Source organism: Phoca vitulina, unplaced genomic scaffold, assembly GCF_004348235.1.
Source record: "Phoca vitulina isolate PV1807 unplaced genomic scaffold, GSC_HSeal_1.0 scaffold14, whole genome shotgun sequence".
Classification (NCBI taxonomy): domain Eukaryota; kingdom Metazoa; phylum Chordata; class Mammalia; order Carnivora; family Phocidae; genus Phoca; species Phoca vitulina.
Genome location: NW_022589717.1, coordinates 22995761 through 23013756, shown reverse-complemented (window position 1 = coordinate 23013756; position 17996 = coordinate 22995761). Strand labels below are relative to the sequence as shown.

The 17996-nt window shown below is 35.8% G+C and overlaps 1 protein-coding gene across 1 annotated transcript in view; it reads left to right on the top strand.

The window, feature by feature from the left end:
- The window catches only part of TTC29 (tetratricopeptide repeat domain 29), a 229348-nt gene that overhangs the window by 84615 nt on the left and 126737 nt on the right, over positions 1-17996 (top strand). The window contains exons 6-7 of the mRNA XM_032412699.1: positions 7292-7504; positions 15665-15750. Coding sequence (XP_032268590.1) covers positions 7292-7504; positions 15665-15750 — 299 coding nt within the window. The remainder of the gene's footprint in view (positions 1-7291; positions 7505-15664; positions 15751-17996) is intronic.

The following is a 17996-nucleotide window of genomic DNA, read 5'->3' as shown; positions in this document are numbered from 1 at the left end:
TTACGCTTGTCAACACTTTTTACTTAGTATTTTAAGATGAGGTGGCAACCATTAAAGTAAAACAATTTATTATAGGAGGGAAATAGTAAACTCTGTAAGCTCTACAATGGCTAGCATTTAGTCCTATTGTTTATACATTATACAAGTGTTTTACATTTTTAAAAATTATTCAAGTAATTTTGACACTTATAAACATTTGAGAACAAAGCTGCCTAATCCTTAGAAATTACAAAGCTTAGATAGGAACCAACTATCTGAGTTTTATATTACAGCATAAAGCAGTCAAGCTTGTATACCATTTTCATCACTGACCACAATTCACCTATCTAAAATCACAAACAGCAATAAATATCAATTCCTTCAGAATATTTTAGAAGTGTAGGCAAATCTTCTGGATTTTAAAAATTAACTTACTAGTGGGGTGCTTGGGTGGCTTAGTCAGAGTTAAGCGTCCAGCTCTTGATTTTGGCTCGGGTGATGATCTCAGAGTCATGAGATGGAGCCCTGCATTGAGCCTCGCATCGGGCTTTGTACTGGGCGTGGAGCCTGCTTAAGATTCTCTCTCTCCTTCTCCCTGTGCCCCTACCCTTCCCTCTCTAAAAAAAAAAGAAAAAAATTAACTTACTAGTATTGCCAATTCCAGTGATAAACCCTTGGTAAGTTTCTCCCATACCTGTCTTCCTGTCTTCCTGGGATCCTTTTCATTGTCTGGTTTAGTGACCCGTATTTTTTAATGGGGATGTGATAGCATTCTTGTAATGTCCATCTGAAATCTTTGTTCAAAATGATAAAGAAACGATTCCATTTTTAGAAATAGCATTTTAAATTTCTTCTAAGTATCCCAAAGTAGCTACTCAAAAGTTATGGGCACATTTTTTTTCCTGGTTTATTAGGGATGCTGTTGAGTTACAGAACAAAATCTTTGTTTTCCAGCATTCCATTTTTCAGTGGTGTGCAGTGGGTTATAGTCAGAACAAATCTCCTCTGACAAGAGATAAACCCTTTCAAGTGATAGTTTCCACTGGGAAGTGTGACAAGCCCTTAACTATTTCAGCATGTATAGTGCCATTATAATTATCATAATTGAATGTAAAAACCTAAAGATAATATAAATTGTTCATGAGGTTAAACTGAAATGGAAAGCAATGTCTTTTGTTTTTACAAAAGAGCGGTAACATTTTTTTCTTTTTGCTACTGTTCAATATTGCTCCTAGCAGATTTTATGTCTACATTGTATGGAATAGTAACTTAATGCCAAAGATGTCCAGTAGCTCCAGATTAGAATGTAATATAACATACATAAAGCTTTATTGTTCCTTTAGGTTGTTGTTTTAAGCTAACGTGGAATATTTCCCTAAATTCCTCAACAAATGTGCACAATTTACAACTAAATATGCTTAAGACTTATACCAGTGCTGCTGAAGAAATAGGCCTTATGGACCTGTCAAATTATTTTCATGCAATTGTTTCTGGAGCATTATTTTTACTGGCAAATGTACAAGTTGATAGAAAAAGGAAATAATTAGCTACTTTCAGAATTGCTGATGCATGGAACTAAAGGAGGCCAGTCTGTGCATCTTAGAGATTGTGACATTTTAAATTACCTGAATAATACTGGGAGCCATCTTTGGACATAATTAACACCTTGCCTAATTACTGTCTGGTCTAGACAGAGTCTCTATTTATGAAATATTATTTTATTCAAACTTGCTTTCACCCTTATTATATTGCGAAGTTTAGATTTGTGTGCTGTTTTCTTAAGTGGAGCAACTTTTTCTTTTTTTTTTTTTTTTCTTTTTTCTTTTCCCTCCCCCTTCAAGTAATCAATGCACTGCTGAATGAGTTCATTTTAATGCACTCAATCATGCCTCTAATGTTCGTAGCTTACGGGCGCAAGCATCAGTAATGCAGGAATGTTATATGGCTTTAGTTTGGGCCATTTCATAAAATATTCATGGAATCAAAAATGTGCATCAAAATAGCGGCTGGGAGAATTACATTTATGTTCCTGCTTTTATGGCAGCTTCACATTTAAACCCATTTGTGTTAATATCTAGTCAATCTTCCTACTTTAAAAAAAAACTAAAATGGGAGAGATCATATACATTCTCTTTTGCTTAATATTTGTTCTAGACATCTGCTGTGATAAAACAAATATCTATAAACTTTCAGAGATGTTGTGCAGGGAAGAGGGGTAAGCAACAATTTGGATAATACCCAAATATATAAAATCTTATTTGCTCTACATAGCATTTGTCTTAACATCCTACCAAGCATTTTGCAGTTTACCACATTGTTTGGGTTTTGTTTGTATTTTTTAAATAAATGGATGGATTTCTTGTATGTGTGGGCTTTAGGTAAAGTGAATCTCCTTTGTAATAGTTTTATTTTGAGAGTGTACTTTCCTTTAGGTGAAAAACTATAAATGTGTACCAACCTACCTATTGTTTATGTAGATGTCATGTAATTGTTTTTAAGACAAACAAAAACCCAAAACTGAGTCTTAGGATACTTCCATCCATACCTGGACACTCTTGTTTTACACACTTGTTTGGTGTATCTCCTGAGTGTTTTCTGATAGTACCTCATATTATTGAATGAACTGATTACTGATGGTATTGGTGGAGGGCCATCTCGATTCCCTCCCATGAAACATTTTGGCTCCATTTTCTTCCTTGATTCACTTGAAATATTAGTGAAGTCTCTGGAATTTTGCTTAGCATAAAACCATGCATTCCAGGCACTTAGCTGAGCCCTAGTTGTCTTCTTTATGGGGGTTACTCCTGCGATCTTTATTATGCATAGTGATGATTATGATTTGCTTGTAATTCCTGCTGCCATATGAGAAAGCTCACATGCCCCTGGAGACCTTTCCCATGGATGAATATTCCTGAGGCCTTCTCTTTTCTCTCTTGTTTTCAGTTAACTTTTATTTTTGTGGTACATTGGTGTAATCCTTCTTCTCTCTGCCCTCTTCTTCAATGGAAAATAATGTTACCACTTGATAATTCCAGAAAAGGACAGTTGTCTAGACGCTTGTCCTTCCATAAGATTGGTTGTAGGATCTGGAAATCTCACCCGGTTCTGATATTTTAAGGTTTCTTTGGTAAAAAAGGGTAGACTATATAGGAACACTTTGAAGAAGTTACAAAGGGATGCTATGAACCAAAAAACTGGCTCATGATCTTCATTAATTTTTACGTTTAGCTTTGTCAAAATGACCACTATAATGATGGCCTTTTAGAATATTTCTCTCAGGTATATTAAATTTAAACTTTTTCAAATAAAACAGGATGCATTATGTCTTAATAAATATCTAGTCTTATTATTATCAGTCTTTACCCAGAAAGTAAGAAAATCTTTGAAATCCTACTCACAGTTGAAAATATAAATTAAATGGAAATCATTCCATTGTTAATCATGCTTAAAGGGAAATACTTGCGTACTTAAATTACTATGCTCCCTTCATAGTATAGACTATATTTTAATATTTTAAAATCAAATATACCATATTATAATATGTGCTTTCAAATTCTGACCAGCCTTTAGAAAGTGTAGCCAAGTCATTTGTGTGCTTATGATCATTTGGATCAAAATCTTGCTGGCTTATTTGCTGGTCTGTTTGCCACCAAATAACTTTAGAAATGCATCTTTACATCTGAGAAGGACTGGAAAACTCTACTGTTTAGGCACCTCTGTTTAGGCACCTCGGTTTAAAATAGAATTCCCAGTGGCCTCATCTGTGGCAATGTGGTTAAGGAAGGGGAAGTGAATCCATGAATAGCTAGATATGGCCACAGCTGACTAAGTCTGGGGCAACCTAGGAATTCTAGGAGCCCCATGGATGTCACCACATGGTTTATGGGAAAGTAGGGAATTTAGATGCAGGATGCATAGCTGGTTATACATCAGACTCCTTCAGAAAGACCAATCAGAAACACATCAGGGGCTAATATCTGTGCTTTTATGTTAGAAATTACCTGCAATTGCCTGAATAAGAGTTATAGAACTGGAAGAGACTAGAAATCATATAGCTCTAACATTGTTTTTAACTTGAGAAATTTATGTCCGGAGAATGTAACTTACTCCACCCAAGGTCCTGACGCTTGGTTTGTTGACTAGCATCTGGGGTGGTGGAACCAAGAGGCATGGTTTTAAATCCTAAACATCACTCTTTAGCTATTTGAGTCATTTAACCTTTGTGAGCCTCAATTTCCTCGTTAGTGTAAAGTAATGATCATATATACTTTATCAGTTTTTGGAAGGTTAAGTAAAATAACGTATGGGGGGAAAGCCTTCCGTCTTGACGAGCACCCAGTAGGCCTTCAGGAAAGAGTATTGACCTGTTCTCTTTCACCCGAGCATCTTACACCAGGCTCCTTCCTCCTGAGAAACATTAAGTTTACTTTTCTGAGAGCTGAACCTTGGCCAGTAATCATGAGCTAAGTAAGACACTGATATGAGCCCTCAAAGCTTTAGTAAAAATCAAACTTAACCACATTCCAAGGTTGCCTGGCATAATAACCAACTGAAACCAATTTCTGCCAAACCCCCTGTACTTCATTTCTCCTTAGACAGCCTGTCCAAGATGCTGAATAGCGCCCATAACACAGAGGGGAGTCTGGCTGTTAGGGAATACAAAGACATAATCCCCACTTTTTCTCCACTCTTCCTCACCATCACCCCTTTCTCCACTTCCTCCACCTCTCCTTTTCCTACTTTCTACCCTTCCTTCCCTCCCCCTGCCTCTTCTTTCTGCTCCCATGTAGATCAGATCTTGGACATGGCCATCAGTTCTCATAATACTATTTACATCTTTCTGCCTATTTGCATCTCATTGTAATTAGTTGGGTTATCCAGAGCTTCACCTCCTGGCTCTCCTCCTGGAATTGTGAGTGAATCTGTTATTTTATAACACACCTTTGGACCCTCTTTCCATCTGGCTATTGTGTGTAACCACAGATGCCATTAGGTCCTTCCTAGTCTCCTTACAGTCCCAATTCTTTTTTTCTGGAACTATCTAGTTTACTCAGAGTTCCCTGTATCTATCTTTCCCTATTCACATGGCCAAAGAGAAATATGTACCTGTACTTTATGAGTAGATGGATGCTGGATGGAAAAAAAAAAACTCTGGTATACATCTTTCTAGGAATACAGAGCTGTACTTTACAGGCAGAAATATAGTTAACAGAGGAAACATAACACACATATATGTCAGTGTTCCATTTGAGTTTTTTAAAAAAATGAGGGTCATGGGTATTTGGAGAAAGGTGTTTCTGGTGAGAGGTGCTACAGTAGGAGAGAGATGAGAAAGTATGCCTGCTGTGGTGGGAAGTAAGAGAAAAATTGTGAGTTAAATGGGAAGATAGAACAGTGAACTTCAACCTTGAGCATTTGCATCAAAATGAAAAAGGATTGGGCATTATTTTTAAAATAGCTTCTATCATATATTTTTATTACACAATAAACATATTTTGATGATAGAAACATTAGAAAATGCCAATAATCAGAAAGGAAAAAAGAAACCATCAGTCACCCATGTAACACTGATAATGCTTTGTAAATGTTTTCTGATGTTGTCCAGTATTTTCACTTATCACAAACACCTGTCCATGTAATGAAATAGTCTTCTATAGTATCATATTTACGGCTCTGTAGTCTTGTATCATGTGAAAATTTCATAAGACAAGTTTCTAAGTGTCTCTGTTGTACACATTCCCCTCTGTGTGTGTGTCCTGGTGAATATGCCTTTCTTCTGCATGGTGCAACAAGGGCTCGGACTGGCTATGCCTCTACTCAGTGTTTTTACAGATCATTAGCTGATTGTCCACCTCTGTTTATTGTATTTCTTTGTGAATGCTATTCTTATTTATGTGTATATTCTTTAATACTCCAGTACTAATTTTGACGGCAAATTCAGGGCAAAAATAGGGGGAAATTATATGTAAGAGTCATGGCAGTGGCTGCCATACCCTATATTATCTAACCTGTGATATCTAGTGAAACCTATTTGAGAAAATATATTGAGCCTGATTAAGACTTGCGTAGGTTAATTTAATCAGCCATGGCAATAGTGTTATAAAGACTCAACTACGGAAAGCTTTTTGTGGAAAGCATAAGTTATGCTTAGAGAATCCTGCGTTCAGGTATTGAACATGTATTGATCCATTTCTCACCATAACACCTTGAATAGTGTACACTATCATCTTATTTTGTAAAAGAATTAAACTCCTGCACAGAAAGTGTAGTAAGTAGCCTGAGGCTAAACAGCGGAAAGGGTAAAGCTGGGGTAAGAACCAAGGTGTCTGCTTGGAGCTGGCACTCACTCTTAACCACTGCTATTGGAATGCCTACATACAAGTGCCTTCCCAGTTAATCTCAATGTAGGTAACTCCCAATACCGGGAAAGCGTGTTTACACTACGGGATATGGTGAGGATTTTCACAAGGCAATTCACACGTAAAATACAGTCCACAGTGTGGAACTGCAAACTCCTCTTCCAGAAATGTGCTTGCTCTTATTTCAAGGAGTGAAATGACTGAAAGCTAATTTGGAGTTTTGGCTTTGAGAAGATCTATTTTGAACTGTATTATGAAATATAATCCAGAAAGGCAGCCAAGTTGTATTTTAATTATTAAAAATGAAACGGAGTATACAAATGCCTGTATAATAATTGAATTTGAAATTTGTAACAGACGCATTGTTTCTCAGGGTACCTGAATTCTTCTTGGGATCGAAACAGATGCTGTCTGTTGCAAAGCAGTGTAGGATAGTGGTTGAGAGCATGGGTTCTGGACTCAGACTGCCTGGATATACAAACCCACTAGTCGTGCAATCATGGGCAAAATTCTTAACCTCACTTTCTCTTCTGTAAAATAGAATCATAACAATCCCATTTCACAATAGTATTTTGAAGATTAAATGAGAAATTCATGTAAAGCATGTAGCACATGAATTTGCCTATGTAATGTCAAATAAAGGTTAGCTAACAGGATTGCTGTTAGTAATTATTATTGGGTTTTCACACCGTTTCTAAATATGTGTAATCCTAGCCAATTTCTACTTGCCAAGATACATCCATCCAGCAGGTGTTCATCCAAAATCATTGCTGAATCTGAGGTTCAAATTGAGATCACTCCTCTGCCAGCTTAAATCTTCTTCATCCTTAGAAATTCTTGACTGTATTCCATGGTTTCCACCCCCCTTAGTAGTAAAACATAAGATATATACCAAATTTTTGAAAATATGTTCTGGCTTGTGTTTATATTTATGAATGGCTTTTATTCTTCAGGTCAGCTTCTGGAAGCTGCTGAGCATTATGAAGCATTCCATCAATTGACGCAAGGGCGGGTATGGAAGGATGAGACAGGCCGCTTTCTCAACTTGTTGGCCTGTGAGAGTCTCCTGAGGACTTACAGATTACTCTCAGACAAAATGCTGGAAAATAAAGAATACAAACAGGCCATCAGAATTCTAATAAAAGCTTCTGAAATAGCCAAAGAAGGTGGGTGGAAAAGAACACTCTCACATTGCTTCCTTTAATGGGCAGACACTGCTTCTCCCAAGAGTGAAGTAAAAACCGTCAAGTGTTTGGGTGATTATTTCCTATGAAATGCAAAGACAAATGCTATCAATATACTTTCAAATTTCACTGTAGAACAGAGGTGCCTTAGCGCTGACAACAAGAAATCCATTAATTTCCTGAAAGCTTTATCTCCAAAATTACAACCCTCTGGGAGTAGTGTTATAAAACAATGAATCTATAATGAGAAGGTAAGGTCATTTGCAAAAGTTAAGGGTGTGTGTGTGTGTGTGTGTGTGTGTGTGTGTGTGTGTGTGTGTTTGAGGGCATGTATTTCTTTCAATCTGAGAGACCTTTCATTGTTTGTAAATTCCCTATTGTCAGGTAATAGGGAAGATAATGATAAATATTTAGTTAGGAGTAACAGGAAAATAGAACTCTGCTATATATATATTTTTAAAGATTTTATGTATTTATTTGACAGAGAGAGACACAGTGAGAGAGGGAACACAAGCAGGGGGAGTGGGAGAGGGAGAAGCAGGCTCTCCGCTGAGCAGGGAGCCCGATGTGGGGCTTGATCACAGGACCCTGGGACCATGACCTGAGCCGAAGGCAGACGCTTAACAACTGAGCCACCCAGGCACCCAGAACTCTGCTATATTTTAGACTCTTGCTTGTCAAGGTGTGGCCTTATGCACTGGCAGCATCAGCATCACTAGAAGCTCATAAGAAAAGCAGTACCTCTGAAACAAATAATACATTATATTTAAAAAAAGGAAGAAAATAGCAGAAAGGGAAGAATGAAGGGGGGGAATCGGAGGGAGAGACGAACCATGAGAGACTATGGACTCTGAAAAACAAACTGAGGGTTCTAGAGGGGAGGGGGGTGGGGGGATGGGTTAGCCTGGGGATGGGTATTAAAGAGGGCACGTATTGAATGGAGCACTGGGTGTTATACGCAAACAATGAATCATGGAACACTACATCAAAAACTAATGATGTAATGTATGGTGATTAAAATAACATAATAAAATTTTCTAAATAAATAAATAAATAAATAAAAGAAAAGCAGCATCTCAGGCTCTACCCTAGACCTACTTACTGCCTCAGAATCTGCAAGTTAGCAAGTTCCCCTGGTGATTCCTATGCACACGTACAGCAGTAAAAATGCTTTCATGAGAGCTGATCGTATCCTTAATATTCTATATCATTTGTATATATATAAAATATAAAGAAAAAATTTGGAGCATATACTCATAAGCTTTTACTTTGTGAAATGCAAAGATATTTTATTACCATAATTTATCAATAGAGTTGACTTTTCATGACGGAGAAAAAGAAGCTATGCTCCTTAAAGTGTATTAGCTCGAGGATATACTTAATTGATTGGTTTATCAAGTAACGTATGGTTTACTTGGAATAAGCAGGACTGAATTTCTGGTTGTGATTTTAATTTTCTAAAGAGTAAAGGTAAACATCTTAGCTTATTCTCTCCGTTACTTCTTTTTAATGATATTATAATACTCGTAAGAAATCACCCTCATTGAAAGATGTATCCCATTGAATGAACTGCTTTTGAATGACAGGTGATCTAGTACTTTCCCCAAAGGGGTAAACACTGACATAAATAGTTAGCTCTTAGATCAATTTCAGCAACTAACTTTAGTCACATGGAAAGTTATGTGGAATTTCCATGGAAAGTAATGTATCAATTAGGAAAAGGTATTTTGCTTTAGGTTCACATTTGCTAAGTTGTAAATTAGTTTACAAAGAAAGGAAGGCTCCGAGGGTCTCTTCACAGAGTCGGAGCGTGCCAGGCAGTCTCCTTTTAAAAGCATCTCTTACTTTTCAAAGGACAGATGAGGAGAACAGGAGAAATCTTATGCTGTAATAATTTTTTAAATATTGTAAAACTGATAAATATTTGCCCCTGTATTTCCCATATAACAAAGTAGATAGGTTAAGGGATTGCACAGTATCTTACAAGAGCTCTGACAACAGCTGAATGCCCTGGGACAAAGCATTTCTTCTTGCTATTATGTCCTACTTTGGTTAAGGAGCCTGAAGCAGCAAACTGATGATTGCCTGCCTTATAAGGCATGCCTCCTACATTGATTTGCATAATATTTAAGGAGTCCTGACATCCACTGTGGGCCAACTCCTTTACTTGGGCACCTTGGTATAATGCACAAGGATAACACTGGCCATGCAGTGGTCTCATGATTCTATTATTCTATTATTTTCATTTTTCAGTCATTCATTGGTCTTTAGTATATTCACAAAGTTATACAACCAAAACACTAATGCCAAACTCACTGGAAGTCACTCCCCATATTCGACTTTCCCTCTCTCATAATAACCATTAAGCTACCTTCTGTCTCTATGGATTTAACTATTCTGGAAAGTTCATATAAATGGAATCATATAATGTGTGTCCTTTGTGTCTGGCTACTTTCACTTAGCATAATGTTTTCATGTTTCATCCATCTTGTAGCATGTATTACTACTACATTCCTTTTTATGGCTGAATAATATTCCATTGTATGGTTATGTCCTATTTTCTTTATCCATTCATTGCTTGATGAACATTTATGTTGTTCTCACCTTTTGTCAACATTTGTGTACAAGTTTTCAAGCCTTTTGTCTCCAGACCTAGAAGTGGAATTGCTGGGCCATAGGATAACTCTATGTTTAACTTAAGGAGGAGATGACCTAGAGTTTTCCAAAGTAGCTGTCCCATTTTACATTCTTCCCAGCAATGTGTAAAGGTTTCAATTCATCCATAAACTTTCTCACCAGCACTTGTTGCTGTCCTTCTTTTTGTTTATAGCCATCTTAGTAGGTCTAAAATGATACTTCACTGTGGATTTAATTTACATTTCCCTGTTAGCTAATGATGTTGAGCATCTTTTTGTGGGCTTAGAGGTCATTTGTATATCTTCTCTGTAGAAATGTCTATTCAGATTCTTTGCCCATTTTCAAGTGGGTTGTCAATTTATTATTGAATTGTTTTAAGTATCCTTTATATATTCTAAGTGCAAGTCCTTCATCAGAGATATGGCTTGAAAATAATGGGTTTTCTTTTCACTTTCCATTGAAGCACAAGTTTTTTATTTCGGCGAAGTCCAAAATAATTTATTTTTTGTTTTGTTGTTTGTGTTTTTGGTATTATAACTAAGAAGGCTTCCACAAATCCAAGGTCTTGAAGATTTACTCCTACATTTTATTCTAAGTGTTTTGTACAATTTTAATGCCTATATTTAGGCCTATAGTCTATTTTTAAGTGTGTGTGTGAAGGGGGATATGAGGAACGTCCAACTTCATGTTTTCCGTGTGGATATCCAGTTGTCCCAGTACTATTTGTTGTACACACTATTCTTTTCCAACAATTTGTCTTAGGACCCTCATCAAAAATTAATTGCCCATAAATGTTTTCTGGACTTTTAAGTCTATTGTGGTGATCTATGTATCTGTCCTTATTCCACTACTACACATTCTTGATTATTGTAGTTGTGTAGTAAGTTTTGAAATTGGGAAATGTGAGTCTTCCAATATTCTTTTTCAAGATTGCTTTGGTTATTCTGCATCACTTGCATTTCCACATGAATTTTAGGATTAGCTTGCGTATTTCTGCAGAAAGGACAGATGGAATTTTCACAGGGATTGAATTGAAACTGTCAAGCAATTGGGAAAATACTGCTATTTTAACACTCAGTCTTCCAGTCCATGAATATGGGTTATCTGTCCATTTATTACATATTTCATTTCTTTCAATGATGTTTTGAATTTTTTAGGGTATACAACTTGCCTTTTTGTTAAATTTATTTCTAATGTTTTTTTTTTCTGATGCTTTTAGAAATGGATATTTTTCTTTCATTTTCAGATTTTTCATCGCTTGGAGGTGGAAATAAAATTAACTTTTGTATGTTGATCTTGTATCCCGCTAAACTTGTTTATTAGCCTTAATGGTTTTTTATGGATTCCTTAGGATTTTTCCATATATAATATTATGTTATCTGCAAATATAGCTTTACTTCCTCCTTTCTGATCTTGATGCTGAAGGGTGACAGAATATACAACTCCAAAAACCACTTTGGCATAAGGAGCATTTGAGCTAAAATCACTTGAAAAACAACAGAGATACAAGAAGGGTATGTAATCTCCCCTTTTCCTCCTGAAAATGGGAGATTAAAAACTGCCATGTGAAAGATGCCCTCCCTGTACCACAAGAAAAGAAACATTCTTCTATGAAGAGTCAGAGCCAAAAGAATGCTGTACAGACTTTGTTAAAATAATCCTTATTTTCCTTTAGCCTCCCTGCATTGCTTACTTTTCCACAATTGCCTCCCTTTGTTCAACCCAATACTAAAGCATGTAGATTTTGCAATTTCTTTGGCTCTTCATTCCTTATGAAGGCTCCCATGTCACCTAAAACTTATGTAAATTTGTGTGTTTTTTCTCCTATTAATCTGTCTTATGTCAATTTAATTCTCAGGTCCAGCCAAAAAACCCTTAGTGGTTAGAGTTTGCCTCCTTTACAATGCCTATTATTTTTCTTGACTAATTGCACTGGCTAGAACTTCCAGCACAGTGTTAAATAGAATTGGTTCCAGAATACATCTTTGTCTTCTTCCTGAGCTTAGGGTGAAAGCTCTCAGTCTTTTGCCATTAAGAATGATGTCAGCTGTGGGGTTTTTGTTGGTACTCCTTAACATTATTAAGTTCCCTTCTATTCTAAGTTTGTTGAAGATTTTTATCATGCAAAGGGATTGGATTTTGTCAAATGCTTTTTCTGCATCTATTAAGATGAGCATTTGGTTTTTATCCTTCCTATTAATATGGCATATTACTTTGATTGATTTCCATATGTTGAACCAATCTTGCATTCCTGAGATAAATCCCATTTGATCATGGTACATAATCCTCTTTATATGTTGCTGGATTCACTTTGTTAATATTTTGTTGAGGCTTTTATTATCTATATTCACAAGGGATATTGGTTTGTAGTTTTCTTATGATGTCTTTATCTGATTTAATGTCAAAATAATAATGTCTTCATAGAATGATTTGGGAAGTGTTTTCTCTCAATTTTTGGAAGAGTTTGTGAAAAATTGGTATTGGTTATTCTTTAAACATTTGGTAGAATTCACCAGTGAGGCCCTCTGGGCCTGGGATTTTCTATGTGGAAAAGAGTTTGATTACTAATTCAGTTTCTTTACTTACGGATTTATTCTGATTTTCTGTTTCTTCTTGAGTCAATTTTGGTGGTTTATACCTTTCTAGTACTTTGTCTATTTCATCTAGTTTATCTAATTTGTTGGTATGTAATTGTCCATAATATTCCCTTATAACCCTTTTTATTTCTCTAAGGTCTATAGTGATCTTCCCTTTTTCATTCCTGATTTAAGTAACTTGAGACATCTCTCTTTTTTCCTTATTCAGTCTAGCTTAAAGGTTTGTCAATTTTGTTGACCTTTTCAATGAAACAATTTTTAGTTTTGATTTTCTCTATTGTTTTTCTGTTTTCTATTTCATTTATTTTCACTTTAGTCTTTATTATTTTCTTCCTTCTGTTTGCTTTGGGTTTAGTTAGCTCTTTTTTTAGTTTTAGAAGATGAAAAGATGTTCCTTATTTTTTAAAATAGGCATTTATAGCTATACATATCCCTTTATGCACTGCTATAGCTGGATCCCATTAGCTTTCATTGTTGTTTTTGTTTGTTTATTTTCATTTATTTCTAAGTATTTTCCTGTTTATTACCTTCTGAGTTCTTCTTTGACCCACTAGTTATTTAGGAGTGTGTTTTATTTCCACATACTTATGAGTCTCCCATATGTTTTGTTATCAATTCCTAATTTCATTCTCTTGTGCATACCATCTTCTCAGTTAGATCTACTACCCTGACCACTGTACTTAATATTGAAAGCTGCTTTTTTCTCTTTACCCCCGATTTAGCACTCTCAGTTCCCCTTGCCCTGCTGTATTTTTTTTCTCCAAGAGTACTTATCACCATACAATTTACCACAAAATTTATTATGTTTATTATTTATTTTGTATCCCTTTCTGTCCCTTTCCTCTAAAATGTAAGCTCTCCAAGGACAGAAAATGTTTCTGGTTAATTTACTGGTGTATTCCAAGTGCTTAGAGCTGTGCCTGACACAGAATAGGTCCTCAGTAAATATTCAGTGAATAAATGAATTAGTGAATATATGTTAGCCAAATAACAAATGGAAGTTTTAAGACACATTTTAATGAAACTTTTGAGTTACTCCCAAACACATTGTCTCTATCCATTAGACCTCTGTGATGACCCCCTCTTTAGATTCTCTACAGACTTACCAGTATAAGAATGGACAATTTAGGTCTTGACCATAAAACATCGTATTTCCTTTAACATGAATGATTATTGAATCATTAAAGCCAATACTAATTTAACCCACCCAAATAAACTACACAATAATATAAATAGTATTTTGCCCCTTTTTCCTTTGGTATATATGTCATTCAACTTTAATAATGCTGACATTTCCCTCCTAATTTTATGCTTTTACTTTATCTTAATTTTGTTTCAATTAGTAAGCAGGAAAAGTTCTCATGCTTAAATCCCATTTTAAAGCTAATATTTAGTGTGACTCAACTGTTTCAATTAGCTGCCTCAAAATCTATCAACAAGGGTCGATTTTTCTTTTCTTTGCTAGGCTGCCCTTTACATAAAATTGGATGCAAATGGTGATACTAAATCAGCAAATGCCACTGTTAGTATACTACTTTAACATAGTTATAACATTTAATAGAGCAAGTACAGCTTATAAATAATCAACTTTTAAATATCCAAGAGACAACTTCCCCTCATAACCTCTCCCTCCTACCCCATCCTTCCCTTTCCTAGGTCCATCCTTATCCTTAGCACTTATAAACCTATAGCAGATAAGAAGTTAAGGCCCGGATAAACTGTAAGAGTTAAAAATCCCCAGGCTGGATCAATGGCACCATCAGCTTTGCTGAAGTGGGATCTTGAGGCTATAATTCTCTGCAATAATGAAATTGCTTGAGAATAATAATAACAACACTGTCACTGGCATTTGCCATCCTGTTTTCTTGTAGTCTTTCAGTTGAGCCACTGCTTCACAAGTAGTAATTCAGTGAGTGGTGAGAGTGAATGTAGTATGGAGAATTGTTAGCTCCTGCTGAAATCCATCATGGCTGGAATACAGAGTTCAGAAATCTAAAGGGGAGCGGGGGGTGGAGCTGCCAGCATTTGTATTACCCAGGAGTTAGGTAACATTAAAAGCCAAAGAGTAGAAAGAGGATAGTATTCTTTCTTAAAAATGAAAAACTTTAATGGTTCTGGTAAGTCTGTTGATTTATATATTTAGTATATAAATGTAAAAAATTGTGTATTTATTAGATGGTATGATATATGTCTCACTGAAGCGCATTACACAACTACACATATTGCTTTGGAAAGAAGATTTTGATAACTCCTGGAATAAAACAAATTCACAGAAATTAGAAAGGCTACAATTCCTTTGAAAAGATGATGAGAAGTATTACCAGTCATTAGCAAAGAAAAAATGTGTTTGGATTTCAAAATACCCATGGAATGTTGTATCAAGAAGGCAAGCTGTCAGTCATTTTCATCCCAGGTTTTAACCAATAGCTTTTAAATTGAAGCTAATCAAAACAATAATTCCTTAATTTGGTAATTATCTGCCCTGTTAGACTTAACTGAATGTCCATTTCTCTGTGTACATGTGTTTGTGCACCATGTAAAGCTGATGCCCTTTACCAATTATTTCATGTCTGTAGTAGCAACTGTGCTGGATGACTATGAGTCTTTACATGGTGGACCAGTATAGACATTACATACGAATGTCAAACTGATAATACTGAGCTGTGTATGTAGAAGAAAACTCCTCTTACTTACATGGCTAATGCACTATAGTCTAACATTTGTGAGTCAGGTAACTTATATTAACATCAGCCTTTTAAAATCAGTACACAGTGAGGTTTCAGGAATTGTTCATAAGTCTGTACACTTTGTTACAACTTTCTACTGTCTTAAAAAGCAAAAATTCTGCTTATTGTCGTAAATCAGTTTCTTTAATGCCATGACAATTTTTCTACGTTTTCAACTTTAGGAAGTGACAAAAAGATGGAAGGAGAAGCTTCCTATTACTTGGGCTTAGCACACCTAGCTGCTGGAGAGTATGAAACAGCATTAACAGTAAGTTGAAGTAAACTTTTAATCATTGCCATTTTTAATTTTTACTTTATTGTATTTATTTTACTTTATTGTATGTTGTTATAAAACCAACAGAAATGGGTGGTCCTCTACCTTTATATAGAGACTAAAGCAGAGTAACTGTTCTAGAAGCAGAAAAAAATTGGTTTTATTGCTTATAGTAGGCAGTGTATAATCAATTACCATGAAGTGCTTTGGATACATGAAAGTTAAACATATAGAGTAATGTGACCCTCTACACTCATTCCCATATCATTGAGGATGAGAGGATATGGGTTTAAATGATGGCAAAAAGTAAATAGTAAAAAAAAGAAAAGGAAAGAAAAACAACCAAATTACAGTAAACTTACGATTTGGGAAATTTTGCTTGGAAAAGACTGTGGTTATTAAGCAGTTGAGTGAATTGCATTGTTATGGACCTTTGTGGCAGGAGGCAGCAAATATGGAGAGCACCGTTAGTTCCAATCTGAGAAGTAGCCTGCTTCATGATAAAAATCAGTGTGTGCCTATTTTATGACCAGAGTTCATGTGTTTGGCTAAAAAAAAACCAAAAATATGTCAAGAGCTATTTTTTCTGTATTATAACAGAAATCATTTTTTCTTTCATTTTTCTCTTAGCTCTAATATATTTCAAGTGTAGCTTCCTATTTCATTTCACATATATCTCTTGTAATCATTTTATCTGATATACAGTATTGGTTTTATCTTCAGTTTTGAGGATTTCTGATTTGCTGTTTTGGTTAGTCATGCCAAGGAGGATTCTTGTATTTGGGCTAGATATTTTTCTCTGTCACCCTTAAAACTGGGGGGCGGGTGGCTCAGTCGGTTAAGCGTCTGCCTTCGGCTCAGGTCATGATCCCAGGGTTCTGGGATCGAGCCCCATGTTGGGCTCTCTGCTCTGCAGGAAGCCTGCTTCTCCGTCTCCCTCTGCCTGCAGCTGCCCCTGTTTGTGCTCTTTCTCTGTGTCAAATAAATAAAATCTTTAAAAAAAAATTGGGTCATCATGGGAAATAGATTATTCTAGATGACTCTTCTGCTTAATAGTTTTTGGTTAATGATATACATTCAGCAATGCTGTGTTCTAGGGAACACAGAAGTCAGCACTTCCCTTTAGGAGCTAATTTAATGAGAATGGCCAACTTGAGAACATAACTATAATTCAAAGCAGGATGAACAGGGCTTTTCTGAGTCCGGAGGTAAGAGTGGTTGATTCCAACACTGACGATCAGGGAGGTTGCATGGAGAGCTTTTGAAGAACAGGATTTCTACAGACAGAAATTGTGGGAGTCAAGAATGATAGGACATTAGACACAGACAGACACACACACACACACACTCAACATGAACATACTCAGTATGTTTGGGAAGCAATGAATTGTCAAGTGCAGGTATGAAATCAAGATGGAAAATTAGGTGAAAACTAGCTTATAAATTCTCTCTCTCTCTCTCCCTTTCTCTCTCTATCTCTCCTGGGCAATGCAAACACATGGCAAAATAAATTCAAGCAATACAATAGAGTTAACATTGAAAAATACACCTTCCCTCCACCCTGGTATTCGGTCTCACTGTTCTTTTCTCAAAGGCAAATGCAGTTACAAGTTTCAGGTTTATCCCTTCAAAAATATTTATATGTATGTATAGCATATAAGTGCATATACATATGTGTTCTTTTTGTTGTTTACGAAATTGTACCATTTTATATGTAGTGTTCTGCATCTTGAGTTAACATCTTCCTCACTGAGGCATAAAGACATGCCTCATTTTAAAAGGGCCACATGGTGTCCCAAGTTATAGTTGTACCATAATGGATGTAACCGGCTCCTGTTGGTGGGCATTTAGGTTATTTCCAATCAAGTTTTATTGCAAAGGTTGTAGCAGTGAACAGCTTTGTGCCAAAGCGAGAGATGATCTACAGAATAAATTCCTAGTGGTGGAAATGCTGGCTCAGGGAAGAGATAAATTATATTCTTTTTCTAAACCTCCCTTCAAAGAAGCTTCATCAGTTTACATCCAACAAAAATAAATGAAGGTACCTGCTTCCTTTGGACATTAGGCACATATGTGTAATATGTGTTGTGAATGTTTTTCCAGACCACTGTTTTTTGACCTTACTTATGAAATTTTTCCATGCTGAAATTCCATGACCAAATTTATCAATCTCTTTTTCCATGACTTATGGATGTTCTTAGGAAGACTGTCCTCGTTCCAAAATTATTATTTTTTTAATT